General features: G+C 40.9%; 1 protein-coding gene across 1 annotated transcript; it reads left to right on the forward strand.

Moving 5' to 3' along the window:
• Positions 1-2603: 2603 nt before the first annotated feature.
• ovol1a (ovo-like zinc finger 1a) lies at positions 2604-16974 on the forward strand. Its single transcript, XM_072458895.1, has 5 exons — positions 2604-2724; positions 12933-13189; positions 13919-14092; positions 16019-16163; positions 16646-16974. Exons 1-5 carry the CDS (start codon positions 2625-2627, stop codon positions 16945-16947), a joined length of 978 nt encoding a protein of 325 aa, XP_072314996.1. The 5' UTR covers positions 2604-2624; the 3' UTR covers positions 16948-16974.
• The last annotated feature ends 1286 nt before the right edge of the window (positions 16975-18260 follow it).

Raw genomic sequence — 18260 nt, forward strand, 5'->3', positions numbered from 1 at the left:
AAAAAATCCCGAAAATCGATTCACGCGTAATTAAAAAAATTGTCCATCTTTTTTTAAAATCTAGATCATTATTTTTCACGCTTTTATAGTTCTCAAAGTCTTTCTGAAATACTCTTAAAGTACATTTTAACACAGATACTTTCAAACCTTTACTTAAGCACAAATTTCCACAGTAGTAGTAGTAGTAGTAGTAGTAGTAGTAGTAGTAGTAGTAGTAGTAGTAGTGATAGTGTGATAAGCACAAATTTCCATGTGATACTTTTTACTTGTAGTTGTACTTTGATGACTTACAAAACGGAGTACTTCTTCCACCACAGGTAATGGGATTATTAGCGGTCAGTGGGAAACAGCAGGCGATTGTAAATGTACTCAGCAGGGAAAAACAGGCGGGGCGGGACATTTGCATACTGCTACTACTTCTGTGTACAAGAGGTGTTTTGGGTATGCAAAACCCCATTAAGTAAGAGTAAACGTAAACGTGCTGGGACAGGGCCAGTTTGGGGTCTCAATATCAAGGCATTTTCACAGTAACTATAGTTGTGGAGGCGGTATTCGCAGTACCACTAGCCATAGCAGTAGTAGAAAGTACATATTTGAGGCTAAAATGTGTACTTGCTAATTATCTGTGCATTTGTTATTACTTTTTACTTCTACTAGAGTAATATTACTGTGTGTGAGTAATAATATGCTCTCCCCACTGTGAATATGTTAATAAGTGCTAAAATAACCAGATGATTATGTATAACAATAATATCGTATTTTCCGGACTATAAGTTGCACCTTTTTTCATAGTTTTGGCCGGGGTGCGACTTATTCTTATATTTATACTTAGATACTTATACTACGGCGCGACTTATATGTGATAGTATTTGTTATTTTCACACTTGCAACCGCATTTCATACTCCAGTGCAACTTGTATATGTTTTTTTCTTCTCTATTATGCATTTTTTGGCTGGTGCGACTTATACTCCAGTGCAATTTATAGTCCAGAAAATACGGTAATGGACTTTAAATCTTGTATCAGTCATTGCAATGTTTGTTTTTGTACTTTTACTTGAGTAACTGTACCCACCTCTGCATATGCAAATGTGAATTCCTGAGCTGCAGAGAGATGGAGTCAAACTGGTCTGAGATGAAACTTGTGTCGTGTGGATATTCAAAAGAAGACCCGCCTGCGTTCAGAGGAGAGAAAATACACTTAAAAAGATAATTCATACGGAAACGGTTTATGCACATTATTAGGACTCTTCTTATCGTCAGACCACGGGTGCAAAAGGATGCGTGGCAACCTCATTTAAAAGTTTTTCGCGTGCGTTAAATAATGACACTTAATGGAAGACTTAACACTTAATGCACACCTTTGAGACCCAGATGCAGTCTCAGTCAGTTTGGTCTAGACTTGAGACTGTGTCAGACCTGTATTTTAGTGTAAATACAGATCTGACTATAAGAATCAATATAAGAAGTTAAAAAAAAAGATGAACTGAGGCACATAGGGAACAAACAATAAAAACTCCAAATACTGATATTAGGCTTATCCAAAGTAGGCGTTATTATTATTATTTTATTTTTTATTATTTTTTGTCATTTTATTTATTATTATTATTTTAGTAAATGTAGTATTATTATTATTCTTTTATTTATGTATTATTCTTTTATTTATTTACATATTATTTAATTTATTTATGTATTATTTAATTCATTTATGTATTATTTAATTCATTTATGTATTATTTAATTTATTTAATTATTTTAGTAAATGTAGTATTGTTATTATTTTATTTTATTAATTTTATTAATTTTATTTTAGTAAATGTATTATTATTATTATTATTATTATTATTATTATTATTATTATAATAGACATACCGCGAATTGTATTATTGTGTAGTCATAATTATTTTTTAATGTTTTTTTTTTATTTATTTTTTTATCACATTTATTAAATCTCAGCAAACTCCCTAATGTCCGCTCTGCTGTTCCCTCTTCCTCCCCCCGCGCTTCCACCGATCCCTCGCCACACAGTCATAAAACCGTTCACCGTAACAGCCCCGTGAGCTCTCCACGCCTCACAGCGGAATGAAGCCTGCGACACACCGAGACCGGCGGAGGGGTCAGACCGGTCGGACTGGTCCCTACGCGCGGGGCCTCCACCTCCTCCAGGCTCCTCCAGGCTCCGGGTCCCAGCAGCATTTAACCACCGTTGTCACCGTTATTTCTCCGACGCATGCGCACTCTCGCCCCCGCTTCCTGCTTGCAGCCCTTGTACCTGCGCCGCCGCCGCCGCTGCTGCTGCTGCTGCTGCTGCTGCTCGTGCCGTTACCGCCGCCGCTTCACGTACACGTCTCGACCCACCTCCCTCCCGTCGGGACCGATACACGACTCCCCGTTACCGTCGCGCAGTCGTCCGTTATTCGCCTCCACGCGCGGACTTCTTCCTTTTTTACGTGTACCTGCGCTTACCTGGACTCACCTGGGCGCGAGCTTTTCTTTTTCCTTTTTTCTTGTCTAGCGGATAAAAACAAGAAGGACTCGGAAGGCGCGCGGGGGGAAAAAAAACGCACACGCACGAAACGCATCGGATTTCGCGGTATTCGTTCGGTGAGACCCCACGGGACCCGCGATGCCGAGGGCCTTTTTGGTGAAGAAGTACAACGTTTCGCCGGGAAAGCGGAACTGGAGCGATGTGTCGGATCATGAACGAGGCGACGTTTACGTCCCAGGTGAGCGAAGTGTGCACGCGTCTTATTTAACGACGTCGCGAGGTGTTAAGGCGACTTATGTGCGAAAAGTGTACGGAATGTGCTGTTGACACGACGGCGCGCGGGCGGGTTTTTGCGTGGAAATGTCGGGATCCGTGCGTGATTAGCGGGGCGTATCATGGGAATAACGGGAATTTGACCCACCACCGCCGCTGCTGCTTCCCCATACTTTGAGATGGGTGCGCCGCGGTTTATACAACGCGGTTTCAATCTTTGCATAACTCGTGAAAAAAAAATTGCGAACTTTTAAAATTTTTAAAAATGCAACTTTGACGCTTTTCTCAGGTTTAAACGCGTTCGCAGACTTTTTTTTACAGCCGTAATTTGTTGCATGTAACGACCTTTAACCCCGGGCTGTTTTCCTCGTTCTTAAGTCATTTTTTCAATCAAATTTCAACGTTTTATTAAAAATCAATTGGATTTATTAACGAATTCAATAGGTTACTATGTGATCTAAACATATTTTTTTTCACGTAGTTGTATTTTTTAAAACATCTGCATACGAATAGAGTTTTTTGATTTTTGGCTTATACTTTATTTTAATTTTCACTAATATTTATTCCTGTTGATGTGACGCAAAGATGGAATCACCACCTGTTGTTTTGCGATAAACACAAATTAACATGTTCTAAATGAGCCTACAATTACTTATCCTAATGTAATTGCTTGAACTATAGCCTTTAAAAAAAAAAAAGTAGCGTAATTAATGCCAAACGTGTTATAAAAGTGAGCTGCAGGCCAAACCGAATGGGTGACAGATTCCGTTAGAACAGTGTCATGTTTCAAAAAGGCTCAACAGTGGAATAAACCTGGAGTCTGTGCAAACGTTTGGACATAAACTAAGATAAATCACAACTATTAATGATCAAAGCTTGTGTATGATTATTTTCTGCGTAACGTTAAGTCAGTTATTCGTGTTTAAATCGCGTGTTCGGTTCCGCGGTGTAACGGAGAAAACGGTCCCCCCTTGAATTCTCTGCGGGGCGTCTCTGCGACGTTTAACGTGTTTACCCAAAGTTTTACATGAATAGAGCGATGTTTGGTGACTTCTACACCTTCTCCACCTTCTCCACCTTCTCCACCTTCCCCAAACACTGCCTCCCGTTCCCCCCCTCCCGTTTTCTCTTTCACGTCGCACAACAATCGCCATTGTTGGGCCGGCGGCGCGGGTTTTGTCGGAGCTCGGTCCGAGTATCGGATGTCAAACTAACGGGCGACACCCAGAGCAGGTACCAGCGCTCTGCCCCTCCCCCACCACCTCCCCCCGGGGGCCCCTGGAGCTCGGGCTGCGGCCTGGGAGCAATCACGGCACCGTTAGGCCGACTGTATGCAAATAACCGCCGGGAATTTAAACTGAAGACGTTTTAATGAAGGCGACGAGTGTGTAACGTGTAACTCTGCTCGTTGTCTCAAAAGTGACAAATGTGATCCAGGTTTTGAATGAAATATCGCACATGCACGAATGATTATTATTGATTATTTCTATCGTGCATTGCGTTTTGTCACATTTTTTACCTAGAAAGCGGGTGTTTTATCACAAATTGTTCATTATTTTTGCCACTTTTGCTGTAGTAATGCGGCTGTCTTTTGTTATAAGGGATATTTTGCAAGTCCGTTTAGTCCAGGTCACAATAATAATTACTTTAACAGGCCTAAAATTATTCAGATTTAAAAGTTACTGCTTTGTAAACTGTAAATTTATGCTTTTTTGTTTGTTTCTTTTGTTTTCTTCCCCAGTAGAGCCTTAAATCTAAGGAGGAAATACAACTTTTGACTGCTTTTGGCCACTTTTGACTATTTTTGACCACTTTTATCACATTTTTAACCTTGCTCGTTGTCTCAAAAGCGACAAATGTGATCCAGCTTTTGAAAGAAATATTGCACATACACAAATGATTATTTTTCTATCGTGCATTGCGTTTTATCACACATTTTTAACCTTGAAAGCGGGTGTTTTATCGCAAATTCTTCATTATTTTTGCCACTTTTGGTGTAATAATGCGGCTGTCTTTTGTTATAAGTGATAGTTTGCAAGTCCGTTTAGTCCAGGTAATGATAATAATTACTTAAATAAGCCTAAAATGATTCAGATTTAAGAATTGCAGCCCTGTAAACTTATAATTTGTGCTTTTTTGTTTGTTTCTTTGGTTTTCTTCTCAAGTAGAGCCATAAATCTAAAGAGGAAATACAACTTTTGACTGCTTTTGGCCACTTTTTACTACTTTTTACCACTTTTATCACATTTTTAACCTCGAAAGCGGGTGTATTATCGCTAATTGTTCATTATTTTTACCACTTTTGATGTAATAATGCGGCTGTCTTTGTTATAAGTGATATTTTGCAAGTCTGTATAGTTCAGATAACGATAATCATTACTTAAATAGGCCTAAAATTATTCAGATTTAAAAGTTACAGCCATGTAAACTGTAAATTTATGCTTTTTTGTTTGTTTCTTTTGTTTTCTTCCCCAGTAGAGCCATGAATCTAGGAAGGAAATACAACTTTTGACTGCTTTTGACCACTTCTTGTCAGTTACAAAGGATTTGCTTAGTCATATTTTTAAATAGCTAGACTCACTTGAATAAAACACCACCACATTAGATTAGATTAAATTAGATTAGAAGTCTACAGCAAGCAATGTTAATACTGTATTCCATGAATTCATTAAGCGTGTTGGATGTGAAACGTGTTGACGTTTTGGCGTTTCTCTAGACGTGATAAATGTCCTTTTTAAAGATCCGGCTGAACTCACAAAACCAGCTGAACCTTTTTCCTTTTAAAGGTGGTATGGACGATTTTTTTCAGCAATTTTTTTTATCATATTTCCTCGTGGCGTGGATAAATCATTTGTCCTGCCACGTATCAATCATAAAACGCACCTACCGCTCACCTGCAGCCGTGTCAGGCTCGTCCCCACGTTTCCGCGTGCCTAAGCGCATGGATCTATCATAATATAGTTCCCTCAGTGTACGGGGCAAAATGAAGACAGAGAAAGACAGTTCGAGCTGACGCAGAAGTGGACAGAAATCTACGGGAGACGAGCGATGCGATGCGCTCCGTTGCGCTAATAAACAAACGCACGTGTGTGTTGTATCAGTCCACACGGGGGAGTGGCATGCGCACTTCCACCTGCGTTCTCAAATCGCCGAAAAATCGTCCATACCACCTTTAACTCAACCCGTAATTATAGTCATTAGCGAGCGCGAGTCACTTAAACCGACACATCAGCTCTATTATGTTAAATCAAAGTCGTACTAGTTTCCCTGCCTCGCCAGTGTATTAATTACTGCGTAGTTTAGCTCCACGCCCATTTGCGGCTATTCATACTTGTACTCTGAATACTTATTGTTTTATTAATAGCTTCTTCAGTCTCCACACCCTGCATTTTTGATTGAATTGTTGTGTGTTGTTGCGTGGCATGATGTCAGGGCCGTTTTAAAGTTTTTATGCTTCACAAATACTCGCGTTACTGTAATTGAGTAGATTTTTTGGGGGGAGTTTATACTTTTTGAGTCTCACTTTTTGTCTCTGTGGTGTTTTAAACCTGCAAACGACCAAAAACGTCGCTGCATCGCTCGCTCTGATTGGCCAGAGCTCAAAGAGTATGCGGACTGCGGGTTTTAAAACGACGTATTCTATATTTAAAGTCATAATTATAAGAGTAACGACAATCACACTAATCACAATCGTAACACTTACAATAATCATAAAAATCATAAAAATCGTAACAAGAATAGTAATAATCACAATAAACACAACAATATCACAGAAATAATCACAAAAATCATAACGGTAATGGTAATGATCACAATCCTAACAATCACAATAATCATAATAATCACAAATTCTAACAGTCATAGCAATAATAATCACAATAATCATAATAATCTTAACAAAAATCATAATCACAATAACCTAAACACTATCACGAAAATGATCATAAAAATCATAATAATCATAGCAGTCATTACAATAATTAAAGCGCTTTATACATTTACATGATTGGAACAAGCAACAAGTACAAACAAAAACAATAAAACAGTTATTTAATCAATATTTGTACAAAAGACTGATCTAAAATTATACTGAAATCATGTTAAAAGTAACTTCTGCTCAAACTAGTTATTTTCTTATGTACATTTTACTTTTACTTAAGTACAGATTTGGCCCCAGTACTCGCTCTTGTAATTGAGAACATTTTAGTCACGGAACTGTACTTGAGTAAAGATGTTCAGTACTCGACTTGTATTTGGGTATGGATCACACCTCGATGCAGCTCCCGTGGTACAATATTCTCCTTTAGTATTCACATATTCAGTCATGTTCATTATTCAAAATGTGTTTGACGAGCCGACGTCACCCACGCAATAAAAGAAAGAAAAGTTTATTATATATTTATATTTGACAGGTGACTACTACATTCTATTCTATTTCTATCTAAAAAGGTGTTTTTAAAACGATAATTGTTGTCTATTTTCATGTTGATGTTTCACTCTTTGGTCATGTTCTGTTGTTTTTGTGTTTTATTTTGGAAAAACGAATTAAAAAAATGATAATAAAATGATAATTACAGTATTGAACTCAGTATTGAGGCTTTCCCCATTGAAACATTTCAGTCTCGTGACGATCCGAGGCCCTGAGCGCACTGTGAGTCAAATAAGACAAAAAAAACAAGACGCATTTTGTTTTAATAAAGGTGTTTGTCCTGTGTGGCTTCGTGGCATGCGCCGTTACTCGCCGTACCTGTCTGACTGTTTGCAGAAAGACACAGGAATGGAAATGACTGACGGGAGGCTTCGGGCGCCGGGGAACATACCGTAGTTTGCGCCGACAGTTCATAACGATTTGTCTTTGTTTTAGCCGCTCGTTTACCAAGGAATGTGTGAGAAAATGTTGTTGTTGTTGTTGTTGTTGGCGACTGTTGTTAAAGTGACGTATGACAGGTTTTTACGATTTTCTGATTTTGACTTTATTTGGTGTGTTTATACCTGTCGTACATGAAAATGATAGTTTTACACCAATCGAGCAGGTGTTTGTGTTCTGCTGAAATCTGCTGAAAAATGACAGGAAGTGACATCACACCAGGGACACTCATTTCAAAGTTTATGCAGAATTTATACAAAAGAAACAACTTTTTTTTTACTTTCTAAACATTAATTCAAAAGAATAAAGTTGGTCTCATTTATTTTTATGTGTCAAAAGTAATAACATTAGATGAGTTTTGGCCCAGTGTTTGCTGGGTAATTTCCTACTGCGATGTCATCAATTACAAACAGGAAGTGAAATTATAAACCTTAAAAATTAGCTATTCTGTGAAAACATTTGTATACTTTTTAGCCAAATTTAGAATATATTTATCTTAACTGCATTTTAGTTGAATGAGTTGTTCGACCTGTAGGGGGCGCTTTAAGCTATTGGACAAACGCAAAGATTGGAGGATGATTAAATGGATTGTTTTGGAGATGCGCAAAATTTACAATCTCAAGTGCCGTCTCCCGATATAAAATAAGACAAACGAGCCGAGTTGCGGTGCAAGTTTTCAAATAAAGACGAAATAAAGTTATATTTCTGCACTTTTATGGTTCGTTTTACTTCGGTCGCGTAGTCGGAGCAGATCTGAGCGAAGTAAACGCTGGATTTAACTGCAAAACACACAATTCACTCGCAAATTTCAAGATGTATCACTCTTTTCTTCTCCGAGGACAAAAATCTGTGAATATATCCCAAAAATAGTTGGTCGACTCATAAAAACGTTGTTCGACCAAGACGCCACTGACCGATTCATCGACCAGACGACTTCCGGCATTACGGTTCTTGACCGCTTTGTGCTCTATTTACACCTCAACAAAGACATTTACGGGCACGTTTTAGCGCATTTCTGATGGATTTCCATAAAATTGTCTGGAAATTGGCCTTGATGGACTGTAAAAGTATTGAAGTTGATTCTGTTGCTGAAAATAAAGCAAAACAAGCCAAAAAATAACACATAAAAACATGTAAAGTCCACTTCTTTACCTCAACATTGGGATTTTTTGGGGGGGAAATATATATTGTTTTTTGTGAGTTACAGGTTGTGTTTTTTGGGAGCTAGTTCCTGAGATGAGAGACACTTTAACGCCATCAAATAAGTGATTTTCAAACCTTTTTCTCAGGTCTGATTAACATGAATTTACCCAACAAAGACTGACAGAAAATTAAACATTTCACCATTGTTCAGTCACAGCCTAAATAATTGTGAATTATCGTTTAACTGTCAACAATGATCGCGATTCTAAAAGTTGATATCGCAGCATCCCTAATCGCGACACACAATTTCAATATCGTCCCGAGTCTCGTTACCATTATCGTTGGAAGAACTCGCATTGGAATCCTTCATTTGTTTCCTTTTTCCAAGTCTAGCCTCGTGAAATCACACAAAAAGTAATGATATTGTCACGGAAACAGCCGAAAACATACTTTACATGTAGTTTTACTTGAGCTGAGAGCAGATTGAACTGATATCACTCGGTTTTGGTTTTTACGACGGCGAATAAACCGAATACCGTATTTTCCGGACTATAAGTTGCACCTTTTTTCATAGTCTTGGCCGGGGTGCGACTTATACTTATATTTATACTTATATACTTATACTCCAGACCGACTTCTATGTGATATTATTTGTTATTTTCACACTTGCAACTGCATTTCATACTCCAGTGCAACTTATATATGTTTTTTCCTTCTCTATTATGCATTTTTTGGCTGGTGCGACTTATAGTAAACTACGGTAATCTCGACGATTCAGGCCTCCAAAGAACACACTGTATTTCATAAACAATTCTACCCTCTGCGATGTCGAAATTGCCGTTAAATCGCGCGGTGTTGACTTTAAATCACCACAGCGCCGGGGACATTAATGTGTGACTAAAACGCGCAAAGATTATCTTTGTCAAACAGGGTAATTGTGGAGCCGTGTTTGACCAGGGCGAGGCGCAGGTCCGTTACTCGGGAGGGAGGGGACGGGGGGGACGGGGATGGGGGGGTGGGGGTTTGTGTGAGGAAAAAAGTCTGCATTATTGCACTTCCTTTTGAGGAATAAGAGTTTGGGAAAATCCACTGTTTTGAGCGTTAATCGTGGTCTTGACAATGGAGCAAAGCAACACAATCATCTGTTATTCAGGTCAGAAGCAAGATAATGGATATTCTGAAATGAGGAAAATGAAAAGGGAAGGAAACATCGTTGTACATTTCTTTTTTCTCGATGTTTTTTAGAGTTTCCCGACATTTCCTGATATTCAGGCGATGTTACGTCAGTCCAACAGAAATGTCTTAAAACGTGTATTTAAACGCATTCGTTGAGGTTTAATTATCAGACAAATCTGAATGTCTGTCAAATAATCAAAAAAGGGCAGAAATATCACACTTTTTTTTTACTATAAACAATATACTGGCTTAATTGGCTTCAAATAAACATACAATTCAATATATACACAGGCACATCACAATATCAGATTTTAGCGTTACGATTCTTCACACGATTCTTCACTTCAGTCGGTCCCTCATCTGCCTGAAGAGTGGGTCCAGCTCGCCTCCGACGGTCCCTCATCTGCCTGAAGAGTGGGTCCAGCTCGCCTCCGACGGTCCCTCATCTGCCTGAAGAGTGGGTCCAGCTCGCCTCCGACGGTCCCTCATCTGCCTGAAGAGTGGGTCCAGCTCGCCTCAGTCGGTCCCTCATCTGCCTGAAGAGTGGCTCCAGCTCGACTCAGATGGTCCCTCATCTGCCTGAAGAGTGGGTCCAGTTCGCCTCAGTTGGTCCCTCATCTGCCTGAAGAGTGGGTCCAGTTCGACTCAGTCGGTCCCTCATCTGCCTGAAGAGTGGGTCCAGTTCGCCTCAGTTGGTCCCTCATCTGCCTGAAGAGTGGGTCCAGTTCGCCTCAGTCGGTCCCTCATCTGCCTGAAGAGTGGGTCCAGTTCGCCTCAGTCGGTCCCTCATCTGCCTGAAGAGTGGGTCCAGTTTGCCTCAGTCGGCCCCTCATCTGCCTGAAGAGTGGGTCCAGCTCGCCTCAGTCGGTCCCTCATCTGCCTGAAGAGTGGGTCCAGCTCCAGTCTCCTCGTGTCCGTCTGTCCGTATGTGAGAGTCGGATCTCTCCTTCACTGGAACTCCTCCAGGTTTCTACGCTTTTTTCCCAAAGAGGTTTTTTTTGTAGTTTTTCCTGGCCGAGAAGGAGAGTCTAAGGACAGAGGACCCTGGGACATCGTCCCTCGCCACCACAGACATTGTCTGACTCCATCGCCACCACAGACATTGTTGATTCATTTCTCCCTGTGGCCCTCAGAAGCAACTGTTGTTGTGATTTTGGGCCTTACAAAAATAAGTTGATTTGATTTGATTCACGATTACAGTAAAATCTTTAATTTGATTTCATTCCCGTGGTCTGACACGTGACTGTTCCTCAAGTTTGTGACCAGTTTTATGAAATTGAACTCTCTGAAAGACAAAATAAAGTTAAACGGGACAAAAACCACAAGATAGAAAACATTTATTTACATTTAGGTCTATTTTCGGGCTGTTTATTGGACAGAAATACTTCATTATGCTTCTAAAAGGGTCACGATTATTATTATTTTTTGATTCTCATGATAATATTGAATCACGATTATCGATTCAACCCGATAACTTTTTTTTTTTTTTAATTCATGTGTAAATGTTTTATTTTGGTTGTAAATTTTAACAGAAAAGGTGTAAAATGTGTAAAACAAGAAAACAACACTGTAAATGCCTTAATTTTCTCTCTTTTGACAATTTTCTTATCTGAATTTCACACTATTCAAAGTTCACATTCTCTTGATGACAATAATCATGATGATATTTTGTCAATCCAAAATGTAAAACATATGTAAATGTCTGTTTAAGGCTCAAAAACCCCATAACAGTGACATTTTTTCGCATCTTCATCATGCCAGTTCGATCTCGATTCGCCGGTCAGTTTTCCGTCACGTCCTTTGCTCTCGATGACTCCCCGTGTCAGTCGCGGGCGTTTTTTTCCCCTTTTGTTCATCCGCTGCCGAGGCGAGTTGTGTTTGAATTAAAGCCGGTCGCCCGTGACAATCTGGTCCGACGAGTCCAACTGTGGATTGAAAATAGAGCGAGCGAGAAACAAAACGGGCGCACCCACAATCGCACACACACAAGCACACACACACACACGCACACGCACACGCACACGCGCACACACACATAACTGAGGTATTGTGAAAACGTGAGGGCGAGGTGGTGGTTAGGTTAGCGGCTGGTTGTGTAATATTTAAATAAACAGGTCTGCAGATGTAACGGCCAAGTCTATTTATGGCCCTGGAAGTGTAATGACTTGTGTAACAGTGAGAACAGGGACCGTGACGCAGACGTGTAACAGTTATGTGGTCAAATGTGCATGTTAGACTAAGATTTGCACTAACATTATAGCCTTATTTTGGTGTTTTCTGTATATACTACTATTGGTAATCTTATATACAACTACTTGATTTTCATTTTTTTTTATTTACTTGATGTTTATTTTTAGTTTTTTTTACTTTACTTGATTTTATGTATATTAGGATGCAGCGCTTCACTTTATTCTTATTCTTATTTTTTTAACTTTACTTGATTTAATTTTTTATTTCATGTATATTAGGCTCCAGCACTTTCTGAATTATTAATTTAATTTTAAAAAATATATATTAAGATCTATAACTTAGGTTGATTTTTTTTTTTTTTTTTTTTTTTTACTTCACTTTTAATTGTTTTATTTTTGTAATATATATATATATATTAGAATCTAGCAATTGGCGTTATTTTTTTTCCTACATAAACAGCAAGATAAAAAGCACTTTACATTTATGTTTACTTTTGTGAGTTAAGGCTGAGCAGATTCTCCATTTTGCTTCTAAAATTGTCACATTTCTTTAAATTGAACTAAAAAATACAAAAAAAGAAAGAAAAATTGAAAATTCTCACTTTAAATTTTTTAAATATTTTTTTTGTCTTTACGGTGATATTGTGCCCAATCTGATCACGATTATCTATTGGCCTAATAATCTTGACCTCCAGGTACAGGCACAGTTCACTCAGGACCGTCCTAAACCAAAGAGAACATTCAAAACGTTATTTAGACGACCCAAAGTCTCACGTTCCGCCTCTCGTCCGTCTCCAGTGTCCATCTTCCCGTCCTCGGCTCTGATGATGGAGGCCGAGGCCGCCGAGTGCGCCCCGCTGTGTCTGGCCAAGCCCTCCGTCTCCGAGTCGCCCTTCGCCACGGCCGAGTTGCCCTCCAGCACCGTGTTGGGACGCGGACCCCGGGACCCGCTCGACCCCCTGGACCCGCAGGACCCGCAGGACCCGCAGCCCGGGGCGGAGACCAGGAGGCGGGCCCAGCACAGCGGCAGCTCCTACGTCCGCTCCAAAATCAAGGTGAGAGTCGCCGAAACGTGTACGAAAGTAAGAGAAACGTTACTGCAAGTCAAAAGTAGAGGCCCAAATAATTCTACTAATAAAGTATCTGGACCAGGGCTGCCTCTTGTCCGCACACCGGTTCTAAAGCATTCTACGAGCGGAGGAAAGGTGTTTTACGACAGAAATCGAGCGGCAAATGCATAAAAATGACGCGGGAAATGTGCAAATTGAGTGTATTTGATTAAAACACAATGTTGTCCTCAACCGGCTTCACTTCAGACTCATCTGGGTCAAATTTAGTCAAAAACGTTTCGCTCTTTGGTGTTCTGATCGGCTTATCGGTTAAACAAAAGGATAATTGCGTAAATACCATATTTCCGGAGTATAAGTCGCACCAGCAAAAAAATGCATAATAGAGAAGAAAATATATATAAGTCGCACTGGAGTATGAAATGCAGTTGCAAGTGTAAAAATAACAAATAATATCACATAAGTCGCACCCCGGTCAAAACTACTTATAGTCCGGAAAATACGGTAATCGATCAGCGAGTAACTTGAGTAACTGTTTGGGTGTAAAAGTGTATTCAGGATCTGGTTTATGGTTTGAGTTCTTGGTGTCATACAAACAGACACAAAATGTTAAATAAAAAAGGAAATTCCACAGAAATCAGAAAAAAACCTAAATCATATCTGAAGTTTTGGCGTCTCGATGCAGCGGCGGTTTCTAACGTTTTTCGCCTTTTCCAGGTCACGACAGGCGAGCTGCCAGGCTCCGACCAGTCGCCTCCTCCGCAGACCGCGCTGCCGCCGCAGATCGCAACGCCGCCGATCGCAACGCCGCCGATCCCCATGGAAACGGAGATCACGCCGCCAAAATCGAGCACACCGGGTCAGACTGCCGCGCCCACGTTGTTCTGCAAGGTAAATGCACAGAACTACAGGCATATAACGCAGCTGGTTTTGTCGATTAATCAATGGAAACAGGGCTAGAAGTTCTTTAGGCAACAACAACAATCCAATTATGGAAACGATTCTAAACGTTTAAAACACAGAGCAAAGGTCACACAGAAACAGAATAGCATATATTTGGTGCCCCGAAAACTATTATATTGAAGTAGTGTAAAAGATGAATCGCTCTGAAAATACTTGCTTGTGACGTAGGTTGTAGGTTGTAGACTGTAGGTTGCAGGTTGTAGGTTGCAGGTTGTAGGTTGCAGGTTGTAGACTGTAGGTTGTAGACTGTAGGTTGTAGGTTGCAGGTTGTAGACTGTAGGTTGTAGACTGTAGGTTGCAGGTTGTAGACTGTAGGTTGTAGACTGTAGGTTGTAGGTTGCAGGTTGTAGACTGTAGGTTGTAGACTGTAGGTTGTAGGTTGCAGGTTGTAGGTTGCAGGTTGTAGGTTGTAGACTGTAGGTTGCAGGTTGTAGACTGTAGGTTGCAGGTTGTAGGTTGTAGACTGTAGGTTGCAGGTTGCAGGTTGTAGGTTGCAGGTTGTAGGTTGTAGACTGTAGGTTGCAGGTTGCAGGTTGTAGGTTGCAGGTTGTAGGTTGTAGACTGTAGGTTGCAGGTTGTAGGTTGCAGGTTGTAGGTTGCAGGTTGTAGGTTGTAGGTTGCAGGTTGTAGGTTGTAGACTGTAGGTTGCTGGTTGTAGACTGTAGGTTGCAGGTTGTAGACTGTAGGTTGCAGGTTGTAGACTGTAGGTTGCAGGTTGTAGACTGTAGGTTGTAGTTTGCGGGTTGTAGACTGTAGGTTGCAGGTTGTAGGTTGCAGGTTGTAAACTGTAGGTTGTAGACTGTAGGTTGCAGGTTGTAGGTTGTAGACTGTAGGTTGCAGGTTGTAGACTATAGGTTGCAGGTTGTAGACTATAGGTTGCAGGTTGTAGGTTGTAGGTTGTAGACTATAGGTTGCAGGTTGTAGACTGTAGGTTGCAGGTTGCAGGTTGTAAACTGTAGGTTGTAGACTGTAGGTTGCAGGTTGTAGACTGTAGATTGCAGGTTGTAGACTGTAGGTTGCAGGTTGCAGGTTGTAAACTGTAGGTTGTAGACTGTAGGTTGCAGGTTGTAGGTTGTAGACTGTAGGTTGCAGGTTGTAGGTTATAGACTATAGGTTGTAGGTTGCAGGTTGTAGGTTGTAGACTTTAGGTTGTAGACTGTAGGTTGTAGACTGTAGGTTGCAGGTTGTAGGCTGTAGGTTGTAGACTGTAGGTTGCAGGTTGTAGGTTGTAGACTGTAGGTTGTAGACTGTAGGTTGTAGACTGTAGGTTGCAGGTTGTAGACTGTAGGTTGTAGACTGTAGGTTGTAGGTTGTAGACTGTAGGTTGCAGGTTGTAGGTTGTAGACTGTAGACTGTAGGTTGCAGGTTGCAGGTTGTAGGTTGTAGACTGTAGGTTGTAGACTGTAGGTTGTAGGTTGTAGACTGTAGGTTGCAGGTTGTAGGTTGCAGGTTGTTGACTGTAGGTTGCAGGTTGTAGACTGTAGGTTGTAGACTGTAGGTTGCAGGTTGTAGGTTGTAGACTGTAGGTTGTAGGTTGTAGACTGTAGGTTGTAGACTGTAGGTTGTAGGTTGTAGACTGTAGGTTGCAGGTTGCAGGTTGTAGGTTGCAGGTTGTTGACTGTAGGTTGCAGGTTGTAGGTTGCAGGTTGTTGACTGTAGGTTGTAGACTGTAGGTTGTAGACTGTAGGTTGTAGACTGTAGGTTGCAGGTTGTAGGTTGTAGGTTGTAGGTTGTAGACTGTAGGTTACAGGTTGTAGGTTGCAGGTTGTTGACTGTAGGTTGCAGGTTGTAGGTTGTAGACTGTAGGTTGTAGGTTGCAGGTTGCCGTGTCGATAACGCCCGCTGTCGTTGCAGATTTGCCAGAAGACGTTCCAGTTCCAGCGGATGTTGAACCGTCACATTAAATGTCACAATGAAACGAAGAGGCACCTGTGCAGCCACTGCGGGAAAGGATTCAACGACACGTTCGACCTGAAGCGACACGTGCGCACACACACGGGTACGACAATAGTACATCAGCACTATAGTCCTGGGGTGGGCAATTATTTTCCTCCGAGGGCCATATTCGAATCGCCTGGATCATTTCTGTAAAAATTAAAAATAAAAATAAAATTATTATCTAATTAAATATCCCTTTTCTGTCAGATATAGGCTATTGAATCTATTATTTAAACAATAGAAACTAAAATCTTTCTAGGGGCCAAATTAAAACATGTCGAGGGCCACATCTTGCCCCGGGGGCCACAAATGGCCTGGTCTAAGGGCAATTTTTTTTTTTCCAAATTATTTTTTTAAAATGTTATATTACTTAGCATGTTTGGTGGGCCGGATTATAAAGACATGGGGCCGTATGTGTATATTTGCCCATGTCTGCTATGGTACGTTGCTCGTATGATTACATTTGAATTATTGCCCAGCACCAAAGAAAAGCACAGCAGACCCACTTTGTCACATATTAACCACATAATTGTTCCTTTTTAGGCGTGCGGCCGTACAAGTGCGGCCTGTGCGAGAAGGCCTTCACCCAGCGCTGCTCGCTCGAATCCCACATGAAGAAGATCCACGCCGTCACGCTCAAGTACGCCTACAAGGAGCGCCGCAACAAGCTGTACGTGTGCGAGGAGTGCGGCCACACCGCCTCCGCGCAGGACGAGCTGCTGGTCCACCTCCACCGCCTGCACCCGGACAGCGCCTTGCTCAACGGCAAGATGGCGGCGGCGGCGCGGCGACAGAGGGAGCAGGAGGGCGAGAGCGACGACACCACGGGCTCCAACGGACAGTGAGGACCGGCGAGTGTACGACGGGCGGGAGGGAGGCGGGGGATGTGTACGGACGCTTTAAAGGGCACGTGACGGATCCTCACGTTTTTGTTGTTTATCCCTCGCTTCGGTGGGATCGTTCCCGTTGTAAAAGTTCATCGTAGTTTTGCATTTGTCAAGTCGCAATTTGAGAATACAACTCCGAAGAGCAAAAGCCGCCGAGTTCTCGAACAGAATCCCCCCCGTGATGTCATCAACGAGCGAAGTTCCCTCGAGACAATCCGCGCGCAATTTCATCACAGTTTAAACCGTCATTATTATTATCATACAAAACGAAGGCGCTATCAGGCGTCATTGTTTGTCCAGTCATAAATATCGGGTAACTTGCGTGGAGTTTGGCCCTTTTTTACGGTCTCGTTGCTAGGGAACAGTGGTGGAATTCCTCGCGGCACACAACCAGGAAGTGACGTCGTAAACAAGAGAGAAATTGCGCAAAAAGTGCAGTTTTGAATCCAATCTTAACGTCATCGCTATGTTTGAGTGAAAAGTGTCGTTTTAAGCGGTCACATGCACTTTAATATGCTTTGTCGTCAAGGCGACAGGAGACGACAGGAGTCTTTATAACACAAAACAATGCAACAATATAGAATTCCCAAGGCAAAAATGTCACAAATTACAGAAAAAACACAACAATTTGAGAAGTTGTGGAGCTACAAAAGCGATAAATCCTGATTATGTCGTCAGCATAATCTCATATTAAATAAACTAAAACGTAAAACACAATGTAAATGTGTTTAAAGCGGACTCTGAAAACACTCACATGGTTTTCATTTGACAAAACCATCTAGATTTTTCATATTTTGTGATATTCCGATAATTAATCCCAGTTTTTCTTGCATTTAACATTATCGCGTTCTTCTTCTTTGCCTCCAGTCGCTTCCATTACAAAATTTCCAATGTATTTGTTTACAGACATTTAAAGGGTCCCTATCGATTATTAATAAAACTATTAAAATCAACAAAAAAATAAGCAGAAACATTAAGTATAATCTCCCAAACAAAGTGATATTCCTGCCCTTTTTATGCTTAATTTTATGATTCGTTCGGGTTTGTGTGACACTTGAATCTCAAAAGAGACATTTACAGACACATTCTAACACATTCCTGACGCCTTGTTGAAATATAGTCTGAATATCTTTAGCGAGATATTATTTTTGTACATTTTTGTCAATATCGCTCTGCGGAAAAGTACATTTGTATTTGTCTATACGGGGGTCAAATGCAGTGGTTCTTGAACTAAACACTGTCCAACTCGACACAAATCAATAACTAAAATA

Source organism: Eucyclogobius newberryi, unplaced genomic scaffold (assembly GCF_026437365.1).
Source record: "Eucyclogobius newberryi isolate DKJ021-1_F unplaced genomic scaffold, fEucNew1.0.hap1 SCAF_22, whole genome shotgun sequence".
In the NCBI taxonomy this organism is placed as follows: Eukaryota; Metazoa; Chordata; class Actinopteri; order Gobiiformes; family Gobiidae; genus Eucyclogobius; species Eucyclogobius newberryi.

What these genes read in the sequence shown, in the direction of transcription:
- ovol1a (XM_072458895.1), top strand. Translation starts at nt 2,625, where the DNA reads ATGCCGAGGGCCTTTTTGGTGAAGAAGTACAACGTTTCGCCGGGAAAG. An exon ending in AGGCGACGTTTACGTCCCAG is followed by an intron (nt 2,725 to 12,932) that starts GTGAGCGAAGTG and finishes GTCCGTCTCCAG; the next exon opens with TGTCCATCTTCCCGTCCTCG. An exon ending in CGCCCACGTTGTTCTGCAAG is followed by an intron (nt 14,093 to 16,018) that starts GTAAATGCACAG and finishes CTGTCGTTGCAG; the next exon opens with ATTTGCCAGAAGACGTTCCA.